The 24,114-nt window shown below is 37.2% G+C and overlaps 1 protein-coding gene across 50 annotated transcripts in view; it reads right to left on the reverse strand.

Moving 5' to 3' along the window:
• Positions 1-24,114, reverse strand: part of SIPA1L1 (signal induced proliferation associated 1 like 1) — a 399,857-nt gene that overhangs the window by 94,914 nt on the left and 280,829 nt on the right. For all 50 annotated transcript variants that reach the window (XM_058293142.1, XM_058293172.2, XM_071213827.1 and 47 more), the window contains one exon: positions 10,005-10,179. In XM_058293142.1, coding sequence (XP_058149125.1) covers positions 10,005-10,179 — 175 coding nt within the window. The remainder of the gene's footprint in view (positions 1-10,004; positions 10,180-24,114) is intronic.

Consider the following 24,114-nt stretch of genomic DNA (forward strand, 5'->3'; position numbering starts at 1 on the left):
GCGTAAGCAAAATTTCAAGATATCTGCGACAAAAGATATGACATGAAAATATCTGCAGTTTCCACTGGTGACAAAAATCATAAGGAGAACTGTTTGTTGCCTATATCCACACAGTCAAAGGAAGTTCTAACTTTTACTTAGGAGGTCAGTGAAAATAAGGATAAAATATTTCCTGTTTGATTCCATAGTCTCCTGAATTCTATCGGCAGACACAAAGTTAAGAATTCCTTTTCTAACACTTCTGATTCAAGCAAGAGAAATGTTTTCTTCTTCACCAACACATGGTAATTTAATGACTAGTAACAGTGACGAACAAATGTATTATAGCAATGTCCTACAAGGCTTTCAGGCTTGAGTGTGTTCTGCTTTCACCATCTTTAAGGGAGAAAAAAACAACACAAAAACCAACCACCTTCACTCCCTTATTATTAAAAACATTTCAGAATCAAAGTGCCCACAAATATCTGGTAGGGAGAAGAGAGTTATAAGTTGCCAAATGGACTGGGAAGAATTTGTTTGGCCACAGAGCACCTGTACTTAGAGGCTGCAAAGTGAACATGAGCATTCCTTCTGGGTCAACACAAGTCTCCATCAACCATACTTCTGAGGATCACAACACTTCACTGCACATTAGAGGATGATGCCATAAATCAAAACTTCTGGCATACCAAATGGTAGCAGTTCAAAATTTAGCATGCACTGCAGCACTTGGGAGCTACAGCTTAAAAGGCAGACTCCCATGCCCCACCCCCCAGAAAATGGCTCAGTGGGTATGCGGTTAGGTCAAGACATCGATTTTTTATAAATGCTCCAGTAGTAACTCTACTAATATAGTAGTAACTCTACTTCCTTAGGTACTGCTCCAAGAATAGACTACAATTGTGATTTGCAGACTGTGGGTTTCAATCTTGAGTTTGCTGGAGAATCTTAATTTTTAAGCCAACACAAATTTGAAAGTTTAAAACTAAGCTAAACAGAATAAAACATGCACTGATTTTTTAAACTGAAAAATAGGTATGGACATATCACTTTGCTCATCAAGCAAAATATTTTTAAAATGTTAATGACCAATATATGAAAATGTATATATTACTGCAAGAAAGTACTCAATTGAACTATTTGCAAAAGGTCTTGAGTATGGAGAACTTAACTATTGTTAAGGATACCTTCTATAAATATCTGTAGAATTGATTAGTACATTTTAAAACTTTAAAATGAATGTGTCAGGTTTGACATGTACTTACATATGTTTCAAGTCAATTTTAAGCAAAGTTAATGAACTAGAAAAAGACTGTCATTTCGTATTCATTTAACATTTTGCTTTATATGTCTGTCTAACTCTAAAAGGATCATTGTCAGAGAAGCAAATTGATGTGGAAGACAACCTTGAAGATAATTTGTTTTTCCACTTCTAGCTTTTTCTCTCTTTCCTCCCCATGCCTCATTTCCAACAATAAGTGCTACTTGACCAGCCATTTTCTGGGGACCTTTGGAAACCCTAAAGCTTTGCTGATAATTTTAAACAGTTTGAAAACAGTTTCAAAACTTTTAGAGCAGAAATTAGGGCCCAGACAATGACATATTCTATGTAACATTAATTTGGAAAATTCTAACAGTTCTTAAAGATGCCACACATTTACAGTCACTAAGGTAAAAAAAAAAAAAAATCTTATTTCAATCTTATTTTCAACAAGTCCTACTATTTAAATAACAATGGATACATTTCCAAAGAGTAAAGTTTCAACAGTATGACAATTATGAAGATCTTCACGGCCACCTTCTTAGCAGAATGGAACATATTCCCAGAGCACAGCTTTCCCACATGGAACACAGAGACTTTGCTGCATAAAAGGGTTTTATGGTTACAATGATGAAATCATCAGATGCTTTAGTATTCAAAAAATACAGCAAACATATTTTTCCAATTCTCCCTAGTGATGTTTAGCAATGCAATTATATACATAATAATTCTGGGATTTTGGAATTCCTTTCCTTTCAGCTTTTCTCTGCTTGAGGAGAATACACATTGAGCAATTTCTAAAGGGAAAATATGCTTGTGGAAGAGAGAAGGAAAGACTGTAATACAACTTCATATTTATACAGAGATTTAAACTTGAAAAACAAATTTACATACAATATCTGTCCATCTCAATCACCAAGTGATTTGCCTCCAAATCATATTATCAGGTAGTGGCATATATCCAACTAATAAGATCGGTACTCTATGCTAAATCATAGAAAACAGAATTTCTAATACTCAATTGGATGATAAGAAGGCAATGAGTAATTGAGAAATGATAAGAATACTCTTCTACGCTGCTTTAAAAGTGTAGAAAAGAGATAATATCCTTTTCTATTTGAAGAAAGTTTGAACAAGTTAATTAAGTTTGTAAAACCAGTTTTGGATTTGGCCAAGGTCATAATCACCCTTTACTTCTCTTCTGGTTCAAGTCTTTTGCTTTTAGGTAATCTATTCTTGAATGATAAATGTGTTACGTGTGTGAATTTAAATCAGTAGAAGGTAATTACACTTTTATTAAAATGGACAAAGAACTTGAATCGACATTTTTCCAAAGGTAAATAAATGGACAATAAACACCTGAAACGATGCTTAACATCATTAGTTACCAGGGAAATGAAAATCAAAACCAGGAGATAACACTTCACTCCCACCAGGATGGCTCTATTGTAAAAACAGTAACAACAACAAAGAGAAAATAACATGATGGTGAGGACTGAAACCCTTATACTTTTCTGGGGGACGGTAAAAGGATACAGCCAATGTGGAAAACAGTTTGGTGGTTCCTCAAGAACTTAAACATGGAGTTACCATATAACCCAGGATTTTTACACCTAGTTATATATTCCCAAAGAATTGAAAACGGGTGTTCAAACAAAACCTTGCACATGAGTGTTCATAGCAGTATTATTCACAATAGTCAAAAAGTAGAAATAAACCAATGTCTATCAACTAATGAATGGATAATCAAAATGTGGTATATTCATACAATGGATAATTATTCAGCCACAGAAAGGAATGAAGTGCTGAGATATGCAATAAAGTGAATGAATCTTGAAAACACTATGCTATGTGAAAGATGCCATACACAAAAGACTACACCCGATTCCATTTATGTGAAATCTCCAAAATGCGCAAATCCATAGAGACAGAAAGCCAGGGGGTGGGAGAGAGAAAAATGGAGACTGCTTAATGGGTATTAAGTCTTTTTTAGGTAATGAAAATATTTCAGGGGAAACGGACTTTGGCCCAGTGGTTAGGGCGTCCGTCTACCACATGGGAGGTCCGCGGTTCAAGCCCCGGGCCTCCTTGACCCGTGTGGAGCTGGCCCACGCGCAGTGCTGATGCGCGCAAGGAGTGCCGTGCTGCACAGGGGTGTCCCCCGCGTAGGGGAGCCCCACGCGCAAGGAGTGCACCCATAAGGAGAGCCGCCCAGCGCGAAGGAGGGAGCAGCCTGCCGAGGAATGGCGCCGCCCACACTTCCCGTGCCGCTGACCACAACAGAAGCGGACAAAGAAACAAGACGCAGCAAAAAGACACAGAAAACAGACAACCGGGGGAGGGGAGGGGAATTAAATAAATAAAAATAAATCTTAAAAAAAAAAAAAAAAAAGAAAGAAAATATTTCAGAACTAAAGAGTGGTGATGGTTGAGCAACATCATGAATGTACTAAATGCCATTGAACTGCACACTTTAAAATGGTTAAAATGGTGGATTTTACATTATATGAATTTTACTGCAATGAAAAAAAGAAAAAAGTAATTAGACTTACATAGCTATTTGCTGATCACTAAAGGATATGTCAGAGTTAAGAAAAGCTAGATGAAGGAACACAAGCCTATGCAATTTGATTTTTGGAAGGTCCCTAATTTTAAATATGTATGAACACAAGGAGAATGAGGAAAGCTTAAGCTCAGCTTAGTAATGTTCTTACCATTGTAGAACACATCACACAGGGCACAATCTCAGATATGCCTTGCATAATCTGATTCTTATCCATGGTTTGAAAATTCATAATAGTCAGGTGGCTGCTGGGAACAATTAGTTTAAGGCCCCAATATTGGAGTCAGATAGAAAAGGATTTGATATCTATGTAACTTTGGCTCAGGTATGGGAATGCAAAAGCCAATGTCTGGGTGCACAGCTGGGCACCGGCACTCATGCCTGGAACCCAGACATATACTCAGATGGTGCTAATTCACTTACTAACAAATGAAGTATTTGGCGAAGCATAGTTATTCAAGTCAAGAATTCTACCTGTTCTGGCATCTGTCATATTTACATATATTTTTCAATGTTCTTTTAGCCATTTAGGAGATGGGTTACTTTACTTCTATGAGAACAGGGTCAAGAAGGGGTGGTTGTCATGAAAGCTGTAGAATTCTCCTAAAGAAGGCTTTTTATAAATTTTAATTTTTTTGCCCACTGCATCTCAGGAACACTCAAAGGAAAACCCATACACTATAATATAGATAAAAATTAAGAAGTAAAAATAGAATCCTTTTCTTCATTCATCAGTCTCTAGAACTCCAAATAGCTCTTCACATGTCCAAACTATTCAAGCAATGCTAACTTGTCCCTTTTCTGATCAAAGTTTAAATATTTCATATAAAGAAGATTTTATTTTCTTTATGGAAAGTCTTATATCTCTTCTAAGACTCTAGCTCTATTGCTTTTAGAACACTGCTGAAAGTTGGGGGGAAAACAATGAAAAGTCCCAATACTGTGCAAATTAATGATAGCAGGACTTTAAAGGAATGTTTTATAAAGAGCTTCTAAGTCCCCTATGCACTGACTTGACAAATAAACCTCAGTCAGGAAATAATCCCAATAATCCATGTTCATAGCTTAATATCAGGGTGGTCTCTAGCTTTCACATAAAAACTGCTGGGTGGAAATTTTATTTTTGTGTTTATTGTATTGTGAAGAGATGGTAATTATCTACAGGTTGTGTGATCCAAAATAAGAAAACAAACAGAAGGGAAAAAAATTTCCTATTGAAAATTTTTTCATTACAGAATAGCTCTAACCTATGACATACTTTGTAGCTTGTTTGTTTGCTGAAAGCCCCTATTTCTGAGATGAGAAAGTGGACTTGTACAGTAAATTGGGAAAAAGGAGACATGGTTCAATAGTTCCATCAATCCTTCCTTCCCTGAGCCTCTCCTTCCTTGAACAAAATACTAAGAAACTGAATCATAATACACGACTAGTAGAACTGTCTTAGGAGATGGTTTGGGTATTTTTATCCCAAATGGCCCAAAGGCAGAGTTCTGGTCTTCACTGTGCTTATTTCTACATTTATTCTTTCTTGAGCACTTCATTAACATGACCATTACGATCTGTTCTATATTCTAACACTTACTAATGATGAAACCTTTGGCATATTAATTAATTTAAGGATGCCAATTTGGTAAAATGGGGATAACTGATAAGGGGGATAATTGATAAGCAGCATGGTTTGTGGGGATTCAATGAGAAAAATTCAACGAGAAAACATAAAAAGTGTCTGGGACTTCCGCTTCCAGCAATAAGAGAATACTCGGTAAGGAACTTGCTTTCCCATTGTAAACAACCAGAAAACTAGACATAATATCTGAAACAACTGTTTTTAGATAATGCACAAGTAGCAACACAGAATAGTGAGCCTTGAGGAAAAAAAAAGGACTCAAACAAGGTGAGCCCTACAACCATACTGGCTTCCTGCCTGGAGTCACTTTGGACAATGATGTAGGAAGGAGAAAGCCAGCTAAGCAGGGTGGTCTTGCCAAGAAAGACCAGAGTTTAGGAATGCTGAGGTGGCTGATATTTCCTGGGCGCAGTAACAAAGTGGAGGAAGTTATAGAGCAAAAGAGGTAGAGAAATCTGCATGGAGGTCCCTTTGAGTATTTGGGCTAAATAATAAGCTAAACAGAGTGAGATTTCCGAAAGGCAAACAAAGAAAAACTATTAGGGAAAACAATTATGAGGGAAACAATTATGAGGGAACAATTATTAGCCACACAATTCTCATAGCTCACACAGAGTTGGAAGACATTCAAGTCCTGACCAGCCAGAGTAAGGTGACCTTGTTGAATATATGGACATTCAGATGCAAGAGAAGTCTCATCTTAGTAGTAGGATTAACTAGGTAGAGAGCAAAGGCTACTATAGGTATGCCTTAATAGAGCTAAAAAAAAGAGTCATAAAGATCAAGCTGTTCAGTAAGTAACTTAAGTCTGTCAAAACAAAGCTCAGCTGTCTTTAAAGAAAACTATAAACTTCAGACACCCAAGAAAGAAACATTCACAATGTCCAATAGCCAATTGAAAATTACCATATATGTGAAGAAGTGGTAAAATGTAACCCAGAAGCAGGAGAAAATCAGTTAAGACCCAAGAAGACAGAGGTGACAGAATGAGCAGATGGAGATTTAAAACAGCTATTACAAATATGCTTGAAGATTTACAGGAAAACATCAACCTAATGAGAGAATGGAAGACATAAAAAAGGGAACCAAATGCAATTTCTGGTCCTGAAAATTACAACATCTGAAAGGGAAATTTCACTATATCAGAATAGCAGGAAAACAAGACACTGTGGAAGAAAAAAATGCTACACACAGAGAACCTGAAGACGTAATAACAGAAATTACTCAAACTGAAGCACAGAGAGAAAAAAATGAATGGCTTCTTATTAACTTATGGTTAACAGATGTAATTTGAGACTCAAAGAAGGCCGTCAGGGAAAGTAGATGTGGCTCAACTGATAGAGCATCCACCTACCATATGGGAGGTGCAGGGTTCAAACCCAGGGCTTCCTGACCTGTGTGGTGAGCTGGCCCACGCGCAATGCTGATGCGTGCAAGGAGTGCCATGCCATGCAGGGATGTCCCTGCATAGGGGAGTCCCATGTGCAAGGAGTGCCACTCCATGTGAAAAAAACGCAGCCCGCCTAGGAGTGGTGTTGCACACACAGAGAGCTGACACAGCAAGATGACACAACAAAAAGAGACACAGATTCCTGGTGCCGCTGACAAGAATGCAAGCAGACACAGAAGAACACAAAACGAATGGACACAGAGAGCAGAAAATGGTGGGGGAGGGGGAGGGAGAGAAATAAATAAAAAATAAATCTTACAAAAAAAGAAAAAAAGGAAGGCAGTCAAAAAAACATAAAGAAATAATGGTGAATAATATTTTAACTTGATGAAAACTACAAATCTGTAGACACAGTAATAACTACAATGTCACATGAAGAGGGAATGATCTTTTGGTACCATTTGTTCTGGAAGGCATTTTCCCTTTTATAGGATCAAATTGAAAGAAAGTGTGATGCAAAATAAAATATGGTAAGATTATCACACAGTCATAAAGCAAAGCCTCTGTGGGTGTGCCAGGATGAATAAGAGGTGGCTGATTGTTGCCTATTTCTGGGAACTGGCATTGTTTACACCTGTTTAAAAAAGCCTAATAACCCTCTCTAAATTTTGCCTCTATCACCTTAGAGAAAGAGAGAGTTTTTATACACTGACTTCTTCGGGACTTTAGAGTGGAGGCACTTTCCTATTTTTTGTTCACTTTAGAAAACTTGACACTCTGAAAGGACAGAAAAGGGGAAATGTGACTCCTTCTCAGAAGACATGCCTTGGAAGACTGCAAAACTCTTAAAGGAGTGGGATTCAGTAATAATGAACTCTTCCCTGCTGAATATATTATGTAATTGTAGAACAGAGCAGTGAGATTGCTAATCCAGGCTCACCCCCTTCTAGTCTTCACAATTGTTGGGATAGTGGGGCAAAATGTGCATAAAGCACCTATGTGGTTTATTCCATTACCTTACTTGATACACCACCATGGTTAACTATGGCCTTGTTATACATTTGTCACATTGCCCTTCATCACCAAGAGGTAGTTGGGAATGTGTAAATATACAACTAATATACACCCTTATCAACTCCCAATCTAACCATCAATTTATGGAATCAGGAAGCTAGACCTGTCAATAGTCCCCTGTGGTGATGACAATCTATATATACTATGACAAATTGGGACAAGATGAATGGATGGCACAGGATAAATATCAGAATAGCTAGGTAAAATGAGAATTTAAGAGCATACAGAGACTTAACATTTTATTCAGTTGCAAGCAGAATATAGAACGCTAAAATAATACTTAAGAGGCTAGGCTATTTATGGGTTTTAATAGTCGCTCTTGCATGTCGTTTCCAAGTTGGCAACAGTAAAACCATAGCAACAGGAAATTCTTCCCTGCAGTGGAGTTTATGAATGCTTTTCTGTTTTCATGACTCAACTCCTTATTTAATTTCCTGTACAGAAAATCAGAGAGATTACTATAGACAGCAATACAGATGTGCTAATCCAAAGACCCTCTCAAAGAAAAACAGGTCACAGGTGTCTATGGGGAGATTTTCAGATGAAATTTAAAACTGCCTCCACATAGACACCCAGCAGAAGTCAAGATACTATAACCAAAATAAATGCTTGAACACTTAACTATTTTATTAATGACTTGGGGAATGGAAGTAGACAACCCTGAATGCTCATGCTCCAGACTGGTTCATTGCTGTGTTTTTAATCAGCTCATTGTTTGAGCCAAACTAATATCAGCACTAAAAAGTCTATTTTCGTAGGGATTAAGGTACACTATGAAAAATAATAATAGAGAACAAACAATCTCTTAGATGTTAAAAGAATATATAAATCAGGAAGCGGGTTTGGCCCAATGGATAGGGCATCTGCCTACCACACGGGAGGTCCAAGGTTCAAGCCCAGGACCTCCTGACCTGTGTGGAGCTGGCCCACGCAGTGCTGACGCGCACAAGGAGTGCCATGCCATGCAGGGGTGTCCTCCACGTAGGGGAGCCCCACGCACAAGGAGTGCATCCCATAAGGAGAGCCGCCCAGCACGAAAAAAGTGCAGCCTGCCCAGCAATGGCACCGCACACGCAGAGAGCGGATGCAGCAAGATGACGCAATAAAGAGAGACACAGATTCTCGGTGCCACTGACAAGAATGCAAGTGGACACAGAAGAACACAAAGCGAATGGACACAGAGAGCAGACAACTGGGGATGGGGGTGGAGAAAAAATTTTAAAAATCTTAAAAAAAAAAAAAAGAATACATAAATGAATATGAAAACCATACAAAGCCTAATCACATAGATAAGCATGAGGATTATGAAATAAATTGAAGTAAAAATTTCTAGGGCTTACAATCAGGTGGTTACAAGTTTCTGAAGTTTTTTTTTTTTTAATTTTGCTTTATTTCATTTTTTTAAGATTTATTTATTTATTTCTCTCCCCTCCCCCCCCACCCCAGTTGTCTGTTCTCTGTGTCTTATTGCTGCGTCTTCTTTGTCTGCTACTGTTGTTGTCAGCGGCACGGGAATCTGTGTTTCTTTTTGTTGCGTCATCTTGTTGTGTCTGCTCTCTGCGTGTGTGGTGCCATTCCTGGGCAGGCTGCACTTCCTTTCGCCCTGGGTGACTCTCCTTATGGGGCACACTCCTTGCCCATGGGGCTTCCCTACGTGGGGGACATCCCTGTGTGGCACGGCACTCCTTGCATGCATCAGCACTGCGCATGGGCCAGCTGCACACAGGTCAAGGAGGCCCGGGTTTGAACCGTGGACCTCCCATGTGGTAGACGGACGCCCTAACCACTGGGCCAAGTCCGCCGCCAAGTTTCTGAAGTTTTTAATCACCCCAGCACTCAGCTAAATATAATGAAATTTATGTGCCACCATCACTTCTGCATGATCTGCCTCAATAGATCTATCCCATATACACCTCTGCTAACATTAGTTTTAGAATCCAATCCTAGCTTCTTTGATTATAGTCTTCAATTGTTCTCATGCCCATTCTCTCTGGCTTCCTCTCCTCTATCATCAGCAATTTTCTGCAATAAATGGCAATGCTGTTTTATGGGTAACTAAACAGATACACAAGGAAAGTAAGTGTAGTAGGAGGATATAAGTATTTCTTACTTTTGGTGTCAAGCTGTGCACGATACTTCTCAAATCCTTTGAGCCGAACGCGCTCTCCCAACAGCTGCAGGAATTCTTCAAATGCTGGGCCGGCTGATTCATTGTTGTACATCTCTTCTTCAGTGCTCTGCCCAGCTTTGCAGTACATGATGCCTACTTTCTGCTGATAGTTCAGCTGTGAAGGCAAGCAATACAATGCATATGAAGATAGGCAGATCCTCTTAAATGTTATGAAATCCAGTAGGGCACATACCCAGCAAATAGCTAACCAATAGCTAACATCTCTTAAAATCCTTGTTTTAATTCTTTGGTCTCAGATCCCACAAATACTGTGGGGCAAGCTCTAAAATCTTGATGAATGACGAGAAATCACCAGAAAAATAAATTAAAATTTTCCGTATGCCAGGATCATTAGAATAGATGCTGATACTCGAAGATTTCTGTAAATGGATTACAAAGTACAAAATGAGGCTATATGGGAAGCGGACTTGGCCCAGTAGTTAGGGCATCTGTCTACCACATGGAAGGTCCATGGTTGAAACCCCGGGTCTCCTTGACCCGTGTGCAGCTGGCCCATGCGCAGTGCTGATGCGCGCAAAGAGTGCCGTGCCACACAGAGGTGTCCCCCACGTAGGGGAGCCCCACATGCAAGGAATGCGCCCCATAAGGAGAGCCACCCAGTGCTAAAGAAAGTGCAGCCTGCCTAGGAATGGCGCCGCCCACACGGAGAGCTGACACAAGAAGATGACGCAACAAAAAAGAAACACAGATTCCCGTGCAGCTGAAAACAACAGAAGTGGACAAAGAGGAAGACTCAGCAAATAGACACAAAGAACAGACAACTGGGGCAGGGGGGTGGGTGGGAAGGGGAGAGAAATAAATAAATAAATAAATCTTAAAAAAAAAAAAGAGGCTATACCAAACAACTTGACAACAAACGGCAATTATTCAATGATCTTCCCCTTTTAAAACGGGAGGCTTTTAAGCGTTTAAAAATAGAGATCCACTTTAAAAAAGATACTTGAAAATAAATTATTTTTCACTAAAAAGTCCATTAATCTGCTTGCATTTGTAGGGGTTGGGAGTGGATGGAAAAGACTTACCTCCTAATGCCACTTCTTCAATATGTCAAATTACAAACCTCAGTTATCATCAACAATATAGTTACAGAAAATTTTTTTTCAAATAATATTTTTCTAAAAGATAGGTGCCAGGATAGATAGTTTAAAAGTGGCTTTGTGATGACAAATCATGTATTCCTTCCTTAGATACAGTGAAAATGAAGCATTCAGGAGATTTAAATATCGTATCACATTAATCAAAACATTTTTTCATCATTGAAAAGCCTAGCTTTTCTGTAAACAAATTTTAACGTGGCACTAGTTCATTTAACAAGAAGACTTTTCAATACAAAAATTTCAAATTTTAATTCTTCAGTGAAATCAAGGTAATTCATATCACATAATTATATTTCCAGAGTGGCACTACAGCCATTGCATCAGTAAATTTTCATTTAATAAAAGGAAAGGGGAATGAGAAGAAGCAGAACACTAACAACGACCATGTACTGAATCCCTACTATATGCCAATTGCCGTATTCCATGTCTAACATACATTATTAGCCCCTTATCCTTACAATAGTTCCTGAGGCAGATATTACCACAGTTTGACAGATAAGCAAAGAGAAGACTTGAGCATGGAAAAGTAATTAGCCCAGTAGGGAGAGACACAAGATCATCAATTGTCAGTCCAGTAATTTGACTCTATTAAATATCACCAGCACTCAAACAAGGCTTGCACTTACTGTATTTCTATCACTACAGCACGTGCCCATGATCCCTTATTTGCAATTCTGAATTTGAAGAGTGAAAACCAAATGTTAAACACATTTGGCAGCAAAACCTGATATGAGGCTGACATTAATACTTTTTATTCATTCCTCTGCATGTGAATATTCATATTTTTTGCTGTAGAAATATTATTAATGTGTTTGATTATGGGATGCTGCCCAGATCCCACTGGCAATACCACTTAACAGTATAGGTACTATATTACATTTCTAAAATCTGAAAATTTCTGAAATTTTAAACACATCTGGCCCCTTCCATTTTATATAAGGGACTCTGCACCTGAACCACCTTTCTCAGCTTTCCAAACCAAATGCTTCAGTGTCAAGGGGAAGAGACCCTTGCTTGCCTTTTACCTTCCTCCACCACAGCCTGCCTAGATGAAGCTCAACAACCTTTACATGGCCCATAGACGTCACAGTTCCCTGAGAGTTCTCCTATAATAGCTTAGAATCAACTCTGCCTATACCCAAGATAGAAGGTGAAATTCCAAGTATGAAATAGGCAAATCACTGATATACCGCTATTGGAATATTTTAAAATAGCAAACAGCCTTATATCATTTCTACTTCATTTTAATTATTAACAGAAACACATTTGGGACTTACTTCATTTTTGCATACCACATTTAGGAAAAACAAAACAGATTAGTATAAAATCTGCTTCACACTGCTAATATTTAACCCCTTTCTCAGTTGGCCTGCTTAATGCCTGAAAGTGGTAAATGGCTTTTGAGGGAATTTCCCACAAGCAGAGATTTCACCATGGCTTTAAAGAGTACCTTATCAGGTCTCAACAAAGAAAAAGTAGTGAGAGGCTCTATGTCTAAAAGAAACCAAGCCTTTAATGCAGCCAGATCTCAGAACTGACCATCAGTTATCTTACCCATTCCCTTTAGGGAAAGCAGTCAAAGAGATAAAGCCATCTGGAGGGAGGAAGGAGCTTTGTGTTATTTGCTGTCTGGCCCCGTGCCTCCCAGACCAGGCTTCACATGGAACAATGTGAAACAAAAGTCACCCTGTTCAGCAGACAGCATCACCGTGAAACTGGATTTGTGGATGACTCTTTACATAAAGTCCTAAGATTTCACTGTGCAACATTGAAAGGATATATATAAAAAGAGCTTACTGGGGAGGTAAGATAAGCAACATTTCACAAAACCGACTAGAGAAGCAGAGTTCAAGGACAAGACGACAATGGCCCCTTCTTTACACTGATTTCTAGTACCCTAGTGAATGCCACCTGCAGAAAGGTAAACAAGCTGGCTTTGATGGTTCTGAAAAGAATGGTCCTTTAAGAGGATTAGGAAATTTGTTAGAATGCCAAATTTCCTCTGGTTTGAAACTGTGCCAAATGTCCTGCTCTATCCTCTAAGGTGACGATATAACTACATCCTTGGTTTCTTCTCCAATTAAACAAAGTAGGTGGCATTCTCTGAACTGATGCTCTTAGCATCCCTAGTTAGCAACCACATTTCCTGCCAGAGTATGAGAATTTGCTAAGGAGGAGTTCCATAAATGTGATACGGAATATTTCAAGAAAAAAGAGCAAATGTAAAAGGAACTAAAACTATGGTGTGAGGAGGAGGGGGGAGCATTTTGGATTGTTAGGTCCTCTTTTAAACAGCATTTTTTTGTGTGAGATATACAAGCATATTTGTATGTAATGTTCAAAATAGTGTTATGATGACATCAAAAGCCATCCGGAGAACAGATCAGGCTTATTTATAGTTTAGCATTTTGCTTTGGATCATCTCTGGGTCATTTAAAAATACTGTTATAATTCCAAGCTTGCATATAAACTATTCTTATGGAGCACCGATGGGAGAGTCTGAGCACTCAACAAATACTTGTATTATTAAAAATGATGATGGTTGGTCCATAGGACAAAGGCTGTATTTGAGATGAGGGTCTTGAATCTCAACAAAGCAAAATGTCTTTCAACTCCCACCAAGAGTGATGTGCGCTCCGAGGGCTGGGAACAAACAGTACCTAAAATTGTTCTTTCTCTCATAAAGTAAGCACTTTAACATAGAATCAAAGAAACAGATACTGCAATCTCACTTACACAACTCTGAGGTTCTGGGAAAGATGGATGATAAAGTCAAAGCCCTTTACTAATAGAAACAGATTTAAAGAAGCAGGCCTCAGAGACCTCTTAAGAAGTCTTGCATTTTCATCTCATCTTCCCTGGTGTCACAGTCAGAGGAAGGTCACTGAGTGGGGGGTGGCTGAGGAGAGGGGGTAGGGCACAGAACACAAGATAATCTCAATTCTTATCTTCTTTTACATAATCTGATTTAATCTAGAACTTTAAAATAGGCAATATCTATTTATTGCTGTTAAAAAAAAATCTCAAAAGGGTTTACTTGGTTAGATTGTTTTCAAATTCTTCTTGGCAGAGAGGGGCTTGCTTCTCAGGCATGTTATCCTAACAAGGAGTCTACCCTGTGAACTGGAGGCTCACACTAGAGTCCACATGACCTGCTCTCTACCAATCAGATCGGGCATCCTCAAATTTTTTAGGGAATCCATGGGAAAAATAACTTGTTCTTGATCTTAATTTTAGGGCTGAAGTAACATAACTCCTTATTCACCAAATTCCAACATAGATCTCAGTAAAGCAGCATACCTGCAGGTATGTTAAATAACTGCTGTTGTTTCTCAATAATCTTATCTATATACATTGGAAAAAATCCAAACTAAATCACATCTAAAAAGAAAAGAAAGAGATAAAATAAATAAATAAATAAAATAAAAATGAGGGGAAAAAAAGCAAAAATATAAAAACAAAACAAAACAAAAAAAACGAGAATGGAACCCCTACACACACACAAGACAATCTTACCAAAACTAAGCTATGGAAAAAAACAGACTAGAGGTAAGCTAATTAATACCTCCAAATATCCCCTCCCCAGAGCTAGGTCAACCATCTAACAGGCAGCCATCCAACTTTGAGGGGAATATGAATTAGGGTACCGTGTACAAATCAAAATTACAAAAACTCTAGAACATACACAAATTTTGAGTAAGTCTTTATAGAGCAAACACTGCCCCAAAGAAAGCAAAGCAAGCCACAAATGTGAGATACATGTGATTTTTATTTAACCCAATATATCAACAACATTTCAGTCTACAATCAATATAAACATTATTGAGATATTTTGCTTTTCATACTAAATCCTCCAAATCTGTTGTGCATTTTTCTTTTAAAGCACATCTCAGTTCAGACTAGCCATGTTTCAGGTGCTCGATGGCCACATCTGTACTGGACAGGGCAGCTGCAGGCAAGTGAAAACAGGAAGTTTGCTTCTACTTTTTCTTTACCTTACTAGATTGGGCAAATAATAATTTAATGCAGAACAGAAAAATGAATATAAAAATCAGAAGAACCCAGATATAAGTCTCAGTTTTACCACTACCTAGTTACATATTTCAAACCCTCAGTCTAAAAAATTTCACATGCAATTAAAGGAATTAGGCTAGATATAAATGAATGTGTACACTCACATATTTGAAAATGCACACAAACTTAAAACATATATATTTTTTGAAATTCTTATAATACAAGATGGAGTAGAAAGTTTTTACACAACTGATTTCAGAAAATGATAATGGCTAATTCTCAAATCATGTTTTGTCTATGTAGGAGAGACTATTTAAAAGCATGATTTATCCAATGGTATTTTTTGGCTATTCTTTTTTTTTTTTTTTAAGATTTATTTATTTATTTATTTATTTATTTCTCTCCCCTCACTCCCCGCCCCCCTCCTCAGTAGTCTGTTCTCTGTGTCTATTTGCTGCCTCGTCTTCTTTGTCCTCTTCTGTTGTTGTCAGCAGCATGGGAATCTGTGTTTCTTTTTGTTGCATCATCTTGTGTCAGCTCTCCGTGAGTGTGGCACTATTTCTGGGCAGGCTGCACTTTCTTTCGCGCTGGGTGGCTCTCCTTACAGGGGCATTCCTTGCGCGTGGGGCTCCCCTACGCGGCACAGCATTCCTTGTGCACATCAGCACTGCATGTGGGCCAGCTGCACACGGATCAAGGAGGCCCGGGGTTTGAACCACGGACCTCCCATGTGGTAGACGGATGGCCTAACCACTGGGCCAAGTCTTCCGCCTTGGCTATTCTTTTATATTACACTTCAACATTACAAAGAAGCTTAACGTAAAGACTCAATAATGGCAATGATTCCCATTTCTTTCCAGAGAATTTTAGGTATGTAAAATCCCATCCTTTAACAATATTTTCAAGTAAGACCTGCAGTATGAATGTACTCAGAAAAGATTCTCAGATGAGTGAAGTTTGAAACTAAAATTTTTAGCCATAATTGATATGGCCCTTAAAATTACTGGTCTCCCATAAAACTCAAAGAACTGGCTGATTAAAAACAAAATCATGAATACAATAAAAGCAGGAAATCATATAAATAATATGATTGACACATACTAGAAAGATTTGTGTATCTCTGTGCAATGATTGTTCTACAGTTCACTTCACCAATCCAGAATTCAATTAAGAGAAGGAAAATGGGGAGAATGGCCAATATTAGTATTACAATGTCCATATACTGAAGCACATGCATTTTACTCAGAATAGAGTCCCCTGGGCTTAGACACAGAGGCCTTCAATGATTAATTTATATCAGAGTTTCTCAACTGTAGCAATAGTGACATTTTGGACCAGATTTATTTTTAAAATTTCTTTGTTGTGGGGGGCTATCCTGTGTGTCAAAAGATGTTTAGCAGCGTTCTACCCACTAGATACCAGAAGCACACCCAGGCTGTGACAGCCCAAAATGTCTTCAGACATTGACAAATGCACCACTCCCAACCCTACCCACACAGTGCTCTTTCCTCTCTGATGCTTTGTTCTGCAATCTCTAGTCTCCTTTGTCTCCTGAACGCCATCTCAAGTCTCTTCAACTCATGGAGACACTACGACTTCACCCTGGTGTCCCTTCCCTGCACTGAAACCTGTCCTTGGCAGAAAGCAGATGCAATCTTAGGGTTCCCCTCATTCATTTCCCATCTCTTAGAGCTCACCCTCCTTTGTTGCCTTATGTCCAATGTCTCAAAAACCATTTTTTCACTCGTTTCATCTAGTTTCTAAGTTAACTCAGGTGGGAGTGCAAATCCAGGAACTCTTATTTAATCTTGGCCAGAAGAGTATTTAAATCAACTTTACTGATGTACATTTTGAATAGTAAACAGCATCCATTTCAGGCAGACAATTTAATGTGTTTTGACAAACTGCCACCAGCATCAAAACAGAGAAAACTTTCATCACTTCAAAAGCTTCTTCATTCCCTTTGCCATTCATCCATTAACAGCCTCAGGGAACCATTGTTTTGATCTTTCCCACTATAAATTCATTTTGCTTAATTTTTTTGAAGAATATTTTTGTTGGGTATAGAATTTGTTGTAGGATTTCTCTTTTAGCACTCAAGTTATCTTCTGGCTTCCATCTTTTCTTTATGCTTTATTGTCCAGCAAATAGCCAAAGTTAATATTTATTTTTAAATATAGAAATTTAAATTTAAATAAAGAAATTTAAAAAAAAACCAGCTTGGTCATTTTTTTCCTGGTTATTCTCAGTGGGAGCAGGCTGGTCTGTAACAAGCTGCTTGGTCAGTTGTTTAATCTTTATGACTCACATTGACAATATTCACTTTGGTTTGTTCTTCATATATATTAACTCCCTTAAATACTTCCTGAAGCTAAATCTCTACACTGTCCTAACAAAAGAATGAAAAAGAGACTTTAACAATTTAGTGTTGAGAGCCAAAAATGCTAATTAGAAAATTTATCCTAATTGGGTATTACTAGCACAAATCCAGTTGCTTAAAAAAAAAGACAGACAGACATAAGGATAATGGATAGGGAAGCTGTAAAGAAAAAAGGCTGACAGATACTTACAAAATTATTTTTATATCTGTGCATAGGCATATTCTAATCAATTTTTACCTTTGGCATAATATAAAAGAAATATTCTACACATATACACACACTGATCTTATCTAATGATATACTGTACAAAATTTCTCACAAAAATAAAAAGCTACATATTGGGTATTAAGTTGATAATAAATGTACCTGATTTAGACTTGATGTCAAGATGAATTTCAATTATATAAGAAGGGGCTCTTCCCTGCAGCACTGTTTGTAACTGAAAACAACTGCAATAATAGCCAATGATCATCAATAGGGAAACTAATGGAATAAACTGTGGTATGATGAATGTATAATATAGCTAAAACAATGGAAAAGTGTTGTACTGACATTGAAAGATCTCCAAAATATATTATAGGTATGCTTCAGAGATACTGCAGGTTCAAGTGAGTCACAAGAATTTTTTGGTTTCCTAGTGCATATAAAGTTTATATATATATATATATATATATATATATATATATATATATATATATATATATATATATATAGTATAGTCTAGTAAGTTGCAACAGCATTGTCTAAAAAAAAATGTACATACCTCAATTAAAATTTGACTGAGAGGCAGCGGACTTGGCCCAGTGGATAGGGTGTCCATATACCACATGGGAGGTCTGTGGTTCAAACCCCGGGCCTCCTTGGCCCGTGTGGAGCTCGCCCATGCGCAGTGCTGATGTGTGCAAGGAGTGCCCTGCCATGCAGGGGTGTCCCCCACATAGGGGAGCCCCACGCGCAAGGAGTGCGCCCCATAAGGAGAGCCACCCAGCGCAAATGAAGTGCAGCCTGCCCAGCAATGGTGCCGCACACACAGAGAGCTGACACAACAAGATGACGCAAAAAAAAGAAACAGATTCCGGTGCTGCTGACAACAACAGAAGTGGACAAAGAAGATATAGCAAATAGACACAGAGAACAGACAACCGGGGTGGGTGGGTGGGGGGAGGGGAGATACATAAATAAATCTTTTTAAAAAAATTTGACTGAGAGATTGAGAGGTGAAGAATTTTGTTTGTTTTTTTGTTTATTATTATAATTACCAAAATAATGAAGGTGCTCTAATAATGACTGAAGTGATGAATGCACAACTATGTAATTATACCAAATACCATTGACTGTACACTTTGGATGAATTGTAAGCTATATTAATAAGTATCAATAAAATGTATTTGTTTAAAAGAAGATTAAGTACTATAGGAAAGAAACTATTAACTTTTTATTTTAATGCTAAAGCTAAATTTAAAAAGGAATTCCCAATTTAAAAATCAAGAAAATGTTCATGTGCAGTAGGGCTCTGTTTTTTGCATTGTGAACCAAGGAGTTCATGCTGCGTGCACCTCATTAGTATTGCAGTTTTCCATCACTGCAAACCACTGCCTTGTCAGAGCCAAATGTCTTCCAAATGCTCTCTACTGGCCATGTTAATCACAGAATCTTATCAGTGGAAAAGTCTTTCTCCGTCATCAGTCCAAATTCCCTTCACGTATCTGTGAGAGGTTATCCAGCCTCAGTTGGGTAAAAGAACATGGATGGCCAGTGCAGAGTAATTACCACTTCCCCTGACCTGATGATTGTCATGTATATTTTCCTCCTCAAGTACTGTGCACACAGGTCCAGGAGTGGTATGGACACATCCTGGTAGCCACCTAAACTTTAAACTTGCATTATCTGATATCATAATTTAAGAGAAGATTAAAATTCCAGGAATGACAATTGTTCTGCCAAATCCTCATTCATAGAAAATAGGTCTTGGAAAGACTGTTTCCCCTATGGGCCATTTTTCAATGCCAGCTACCTGAATCAAAGTGCAAAGTGGCTGCTTGAACTCATTTATCCTCAAGATAAAATAATGCAACAGGGCAATCAATGGGTTAAGTTGGCAGAGAATTTCATTCATGTCCTTAATCAAAGGATCAATGTTATTCAGTATCAAGCAAACACTGCTTCTTTCCTTATATGGACTCTTGAGATACATATAGCAGATCTATTTAAATGTGATCCCTTTCCCCTTACTCCAGCGTCAGTAACTTAAGGGGTAACTTTAAAAAAAAAACTGAGAATACAACAAGCATATTTTTTTTCACTGCATTTTTAATAAACATCTAGAAAAGCACTGGGGACACTTGGGGAAATCACTTCCATCTATATGAAACTTTATGTTTCCTAATCAAACCAGGACCAGTAATGGTCTCTTCTGCAAACTGGCAATTGCACTTTAAATATTTATAAACTCTCTTTTCATTTGCTACATTTAATGTTTCTGCTACATTTAATATGGGGCATTGAAGCCTGTAGCTATAAGGCTGGAGTCATCTTCCGGGTTTCTTCTTCCACTCATGGGGAGGGGAAAGGAAGACAGGGGATGCAGAATATTGTTATGAACGCAGGCTCTGGAGTCTGACTACTTGCATCCAAGACTAATTCCAGCAGGTGCCAATTGTAATGAAGGGCAAGGTGGGGTGGGGGGTAATTTGGTAATTCAGGCATTTTATGCTCAGTGCTCTTGTCTATAAAACAGGAACAACAATTACAGTAGTTGTATCAAAGGGTTCTGATGATTAATTTAAATAATTCATGAAAACTGCTTGGCACAGTGCCTGGTACAGAAAAAATAAAACTTTTCAATAAAAATTACCTACTTTTAATATGTTCTTATGATACTCCTGCTAAGCTGGACAGCTTACTGCCCCATGAACACAATCTGTGCTTTTGTCCCTCTGTGCTTTGTCCCAGTTAATGTGAATCTGGACCACCCTATTGTTTATTTTCTGACCTGATGAAATCCCCTCCCCCGCCAAGGCCCATCTCCTCCTCATCCATCTAACCATCATGACTTAGCCTCATTGGTTTGCTCCTCTGGTGCTCTCTGTAATTCTCTTATTATCATTACATTAACCCTGACTGTCATTATAGTAATAATTTAGGACATTTTTTCTTTCATGGATAAGGACTGTGTCTTACTATCCTATTTATTCTCCATGGTATTTAACAACCAGCAAAAAAGTGCTATTCCATGAGCATTTATTGAATTTGAAACAGTTATATGTACTTGTGAAAGTACCTATAATGAAAGATCTCTCATGGGATGGTTATAAGAATTACATGAAATAATACATGTAAAGGGTTACTAACAAGTTATTACTTTATCATTTCAGCAATAACTAATATTTCTTGAATGTAGACCATATGCCCAGCATTGTCCTAAGTGCTTCACATGTGTAAATTCTTTAAAATAGGGTCTGGCATGATAATTTTTCATTCCCCTTGCAAAGAGTAGATGAGATATAGATGTTTTAAAAATGATTGATGAAGAAAAATGACTCTGATACAGGAATTTAAAATTAACTCAATTGGTCATAAAATTTAAAAGCTATTATTAAAATATTATTGTACAGATAAAATTTCTGGATATTTTACAATGTTGTTTTGAGTATCAATTTGAGATATGCAAAAGTGTTTGAAAATCTGCAAATCTTACAAATTAAAGGTAGTATTATGCATATTAGTATTCAGTGTTGAGGTCTACAAAGGAATAACAGGGACAAACAGCAGTACCGGGAAGTTCACAAGCCTCAATTTCCTCAACTGTAAAATGGCCCGATAATAGGAACCTACCGCACAGGGTTGCTGTAGGATTAAGTCAGATAATGTAGTAAGGTTCTAAAGAGACAGTCATAATTAAACATATATATTTCTCTATTTTGTTTTTATTATGAAAGATACTCTCAATTACCCAATAAATAAATATCTAGGAACATAATGGATAAACTAAATCCAGAACTCATACAAATTTTCTCAGCCATTAACTGCCAGTGTGTGAAAACATTAGCAGGTTAGTTTCATCTCTTCATTGCCCATTTATGCATCAATAGGAATGGACATGAATAAACAGTGAAAGGCTCAGCGAGGTTATCAGGAACAAGAATGTGGAAGCTTGGATAAGCCATAAGGCATATATTCATTATCTAAAACTTCAGGAATTATAATGCCTACTATAGTTCCCAGATACATATCAGAGTCCAGTCAAATGAAAAGCAAATTTTTCAATTTTTTTTGTAAAAGGTTTTCTTTAAAATTTGTTCTTCTGCTCATTTGTTCTTAAAAGTAAAAATATGAGAAAATAAAACACCAAAGATTTAAAAGGCAAAATGCTGCAGTATAGCAGTTTCCTTTTTTCCAAGTATAATTATGAAAACCATTTTTAATGAGAATAGAAAAGGTTTTAAAAGAATCATTTAAATAAAAATTACAGGAAGGCTTAAATTTTTCAGTGAGTCCAGTTTTATAGTATCATATTATGACCCCCTTTAAAGAATATAAAATATTAAGGATGTATGTAAGCTTGAAATTTAACAAAATGATGACACAGATGGAAACTAAAAATGCTTTGCAATGATTCATAAGCACAATCCACAGTACCCATAATACATTTAAAATCTGTCTGTGTAAGGCAAATGATTCCAAAGCATTAATGAGACTTCCTACCAAAAAAAAAAAGGAAGACTCCCCAGACTAAAAGCGTTAAGTATGTATGTCATCTGTTTTTCATCAGTGTAATCCTGTCTTTGGATGGTTCATATGGAGATAGAAACAAGGGAGGGCAAGTGGTAGTGCCTTTAGCCTAGATATAGAGTGGTTAGTACAGAATAACATGTTCTAAAATTTCTAGATTCTACTGTCTAGTAAAATTTCAAAGTAAAATTGGACAGACTCAACCAGAATGCCAAATTTAATTGTCATGAGAAGACATTAAAGAAAAGAACTAGCATATGCTATCATCAATCATTTATAAAGGTACAGATATTTTATTATCCCAAGAATAGGAAGGCCATAATTTCAGAATAATGGACAGTTTTATAAATTAAATAAATTTAACTATAAGTTAAACTCACTGTAGTGTTCTTATATTGCCCATATTGATGGGAGCATAAAGTATTCATCACAGATCAGCACAATCTGTGGTCCAACTTTTCACAATCACTAATAGCACAAAATGTGCCAAAAATCCCACAAAATGTCTACAATTGTGGGAAATACTTTTTACACAGCATGGTTAAAACAGAGAAAACAGCAATGAATACTCCTTTACATAAGACAGTCTATTCTAATGTAGAATTTAGAATGTTAAGTAAATGCTTATATTCTCAATGTCTAAAGTTTTCATTCTGTTTGATAAGCATAGTAATTGAAATAAATGAGCCAATAAAGTTGAGTCTAATCATTATTCTTCTACTGTTTCTTAGTGTTCAAAATATTTATGGGATAACAGCCCCAAAACAGTTATTTATGCATCACATGTGTTATGAAGAGTTCGAAGTACTTCACTCACAGCTGTATTTCATGGACATGGTTAGAGCATTCTTAAAATATACGTATGGAATAGAGAGACATTAACTGTGCTTTATGAAAAGTGAAATGAATGGACAAAGAAAGCAAGGATCAGAAAAGTTACAGCTGTCTATTGGTTCATAATAGGTTTTCACTGGCTGAATTAAAATAATAAATATACCTCAAAACTGACTTTTCTAGATACCTACTTCTTTTAATTCCCTTGGAATTAATTAAGGAAACACAATCAAAACTTGGTTGCAAAATGAAATGTTAAAATCAGCACTGCCCACCCTCTGGATACAACATGGCTGCAATGCTCAAAGAGAGTTAAAATAGTAGAATTTAAGTACATCTACAAAATCAGTCCATTTGCTCAAAATATCCCAAATGGAATTTGCTAATACTCTCTGGTCAATGAATTTTCCAGATCATAATTCTCCATTCTCTACCATTTTGCTACTGCTATTTGGATTATTCTATCATTCATCTGCATCTTGTCAATTAGATAGAGGATATAGGGAAGTGAAAAAAACCCTCAAAATTGTAATATTTTTACTGATGAGGATCGAAATTTTAAATTTTTGCATTTAGAAATCTTAACTAAAACACATCTTTCATGGGACTAAAGGACTTTTAAATTTTAAGCTTTCAAGAACAGTGTAGAAGAGGCGAACAGCACAAGCTTTCAGGCAAACTGTGTGTGAACCTGGCTCTACAACTTAACTGTATGAACTTGGACTTCTTACTTAATCAGATACCTTATCTCTAAAATGGGGAGAACAATACTATTCTCACAGGTCTGGGAGATTAAATGGATAACCTTTCTAAGGCACTTAGAATAAGAGGGTGGTGAATGTGCTCATTAGTGTTAGCTATTATTATTGTTACTGCTACTATTCCTTATTCCCGGAGTACTTAAGACTTCACCGCATTTACCATTTACGTAAGATTACCAATGGAGCTAAATATAGTTTAAGCACCATACCC

This window comes from Dasypus novemcinctus, chromosome 3 (assembly GCF_030445035.2).
Source record: "Dasypus novemcinctus isolate mDasNov1 chromosome 3, mDasNov1.1.hap2, whole genome shotgun sequence".
Taxonomy (NCBI): domain Eukaryota; kingdom Metazoa; phylum Chordata; class Mammalia; order Cingulata; family Dasypodidae; genus Dasypus; species Dasypus novemcinctus.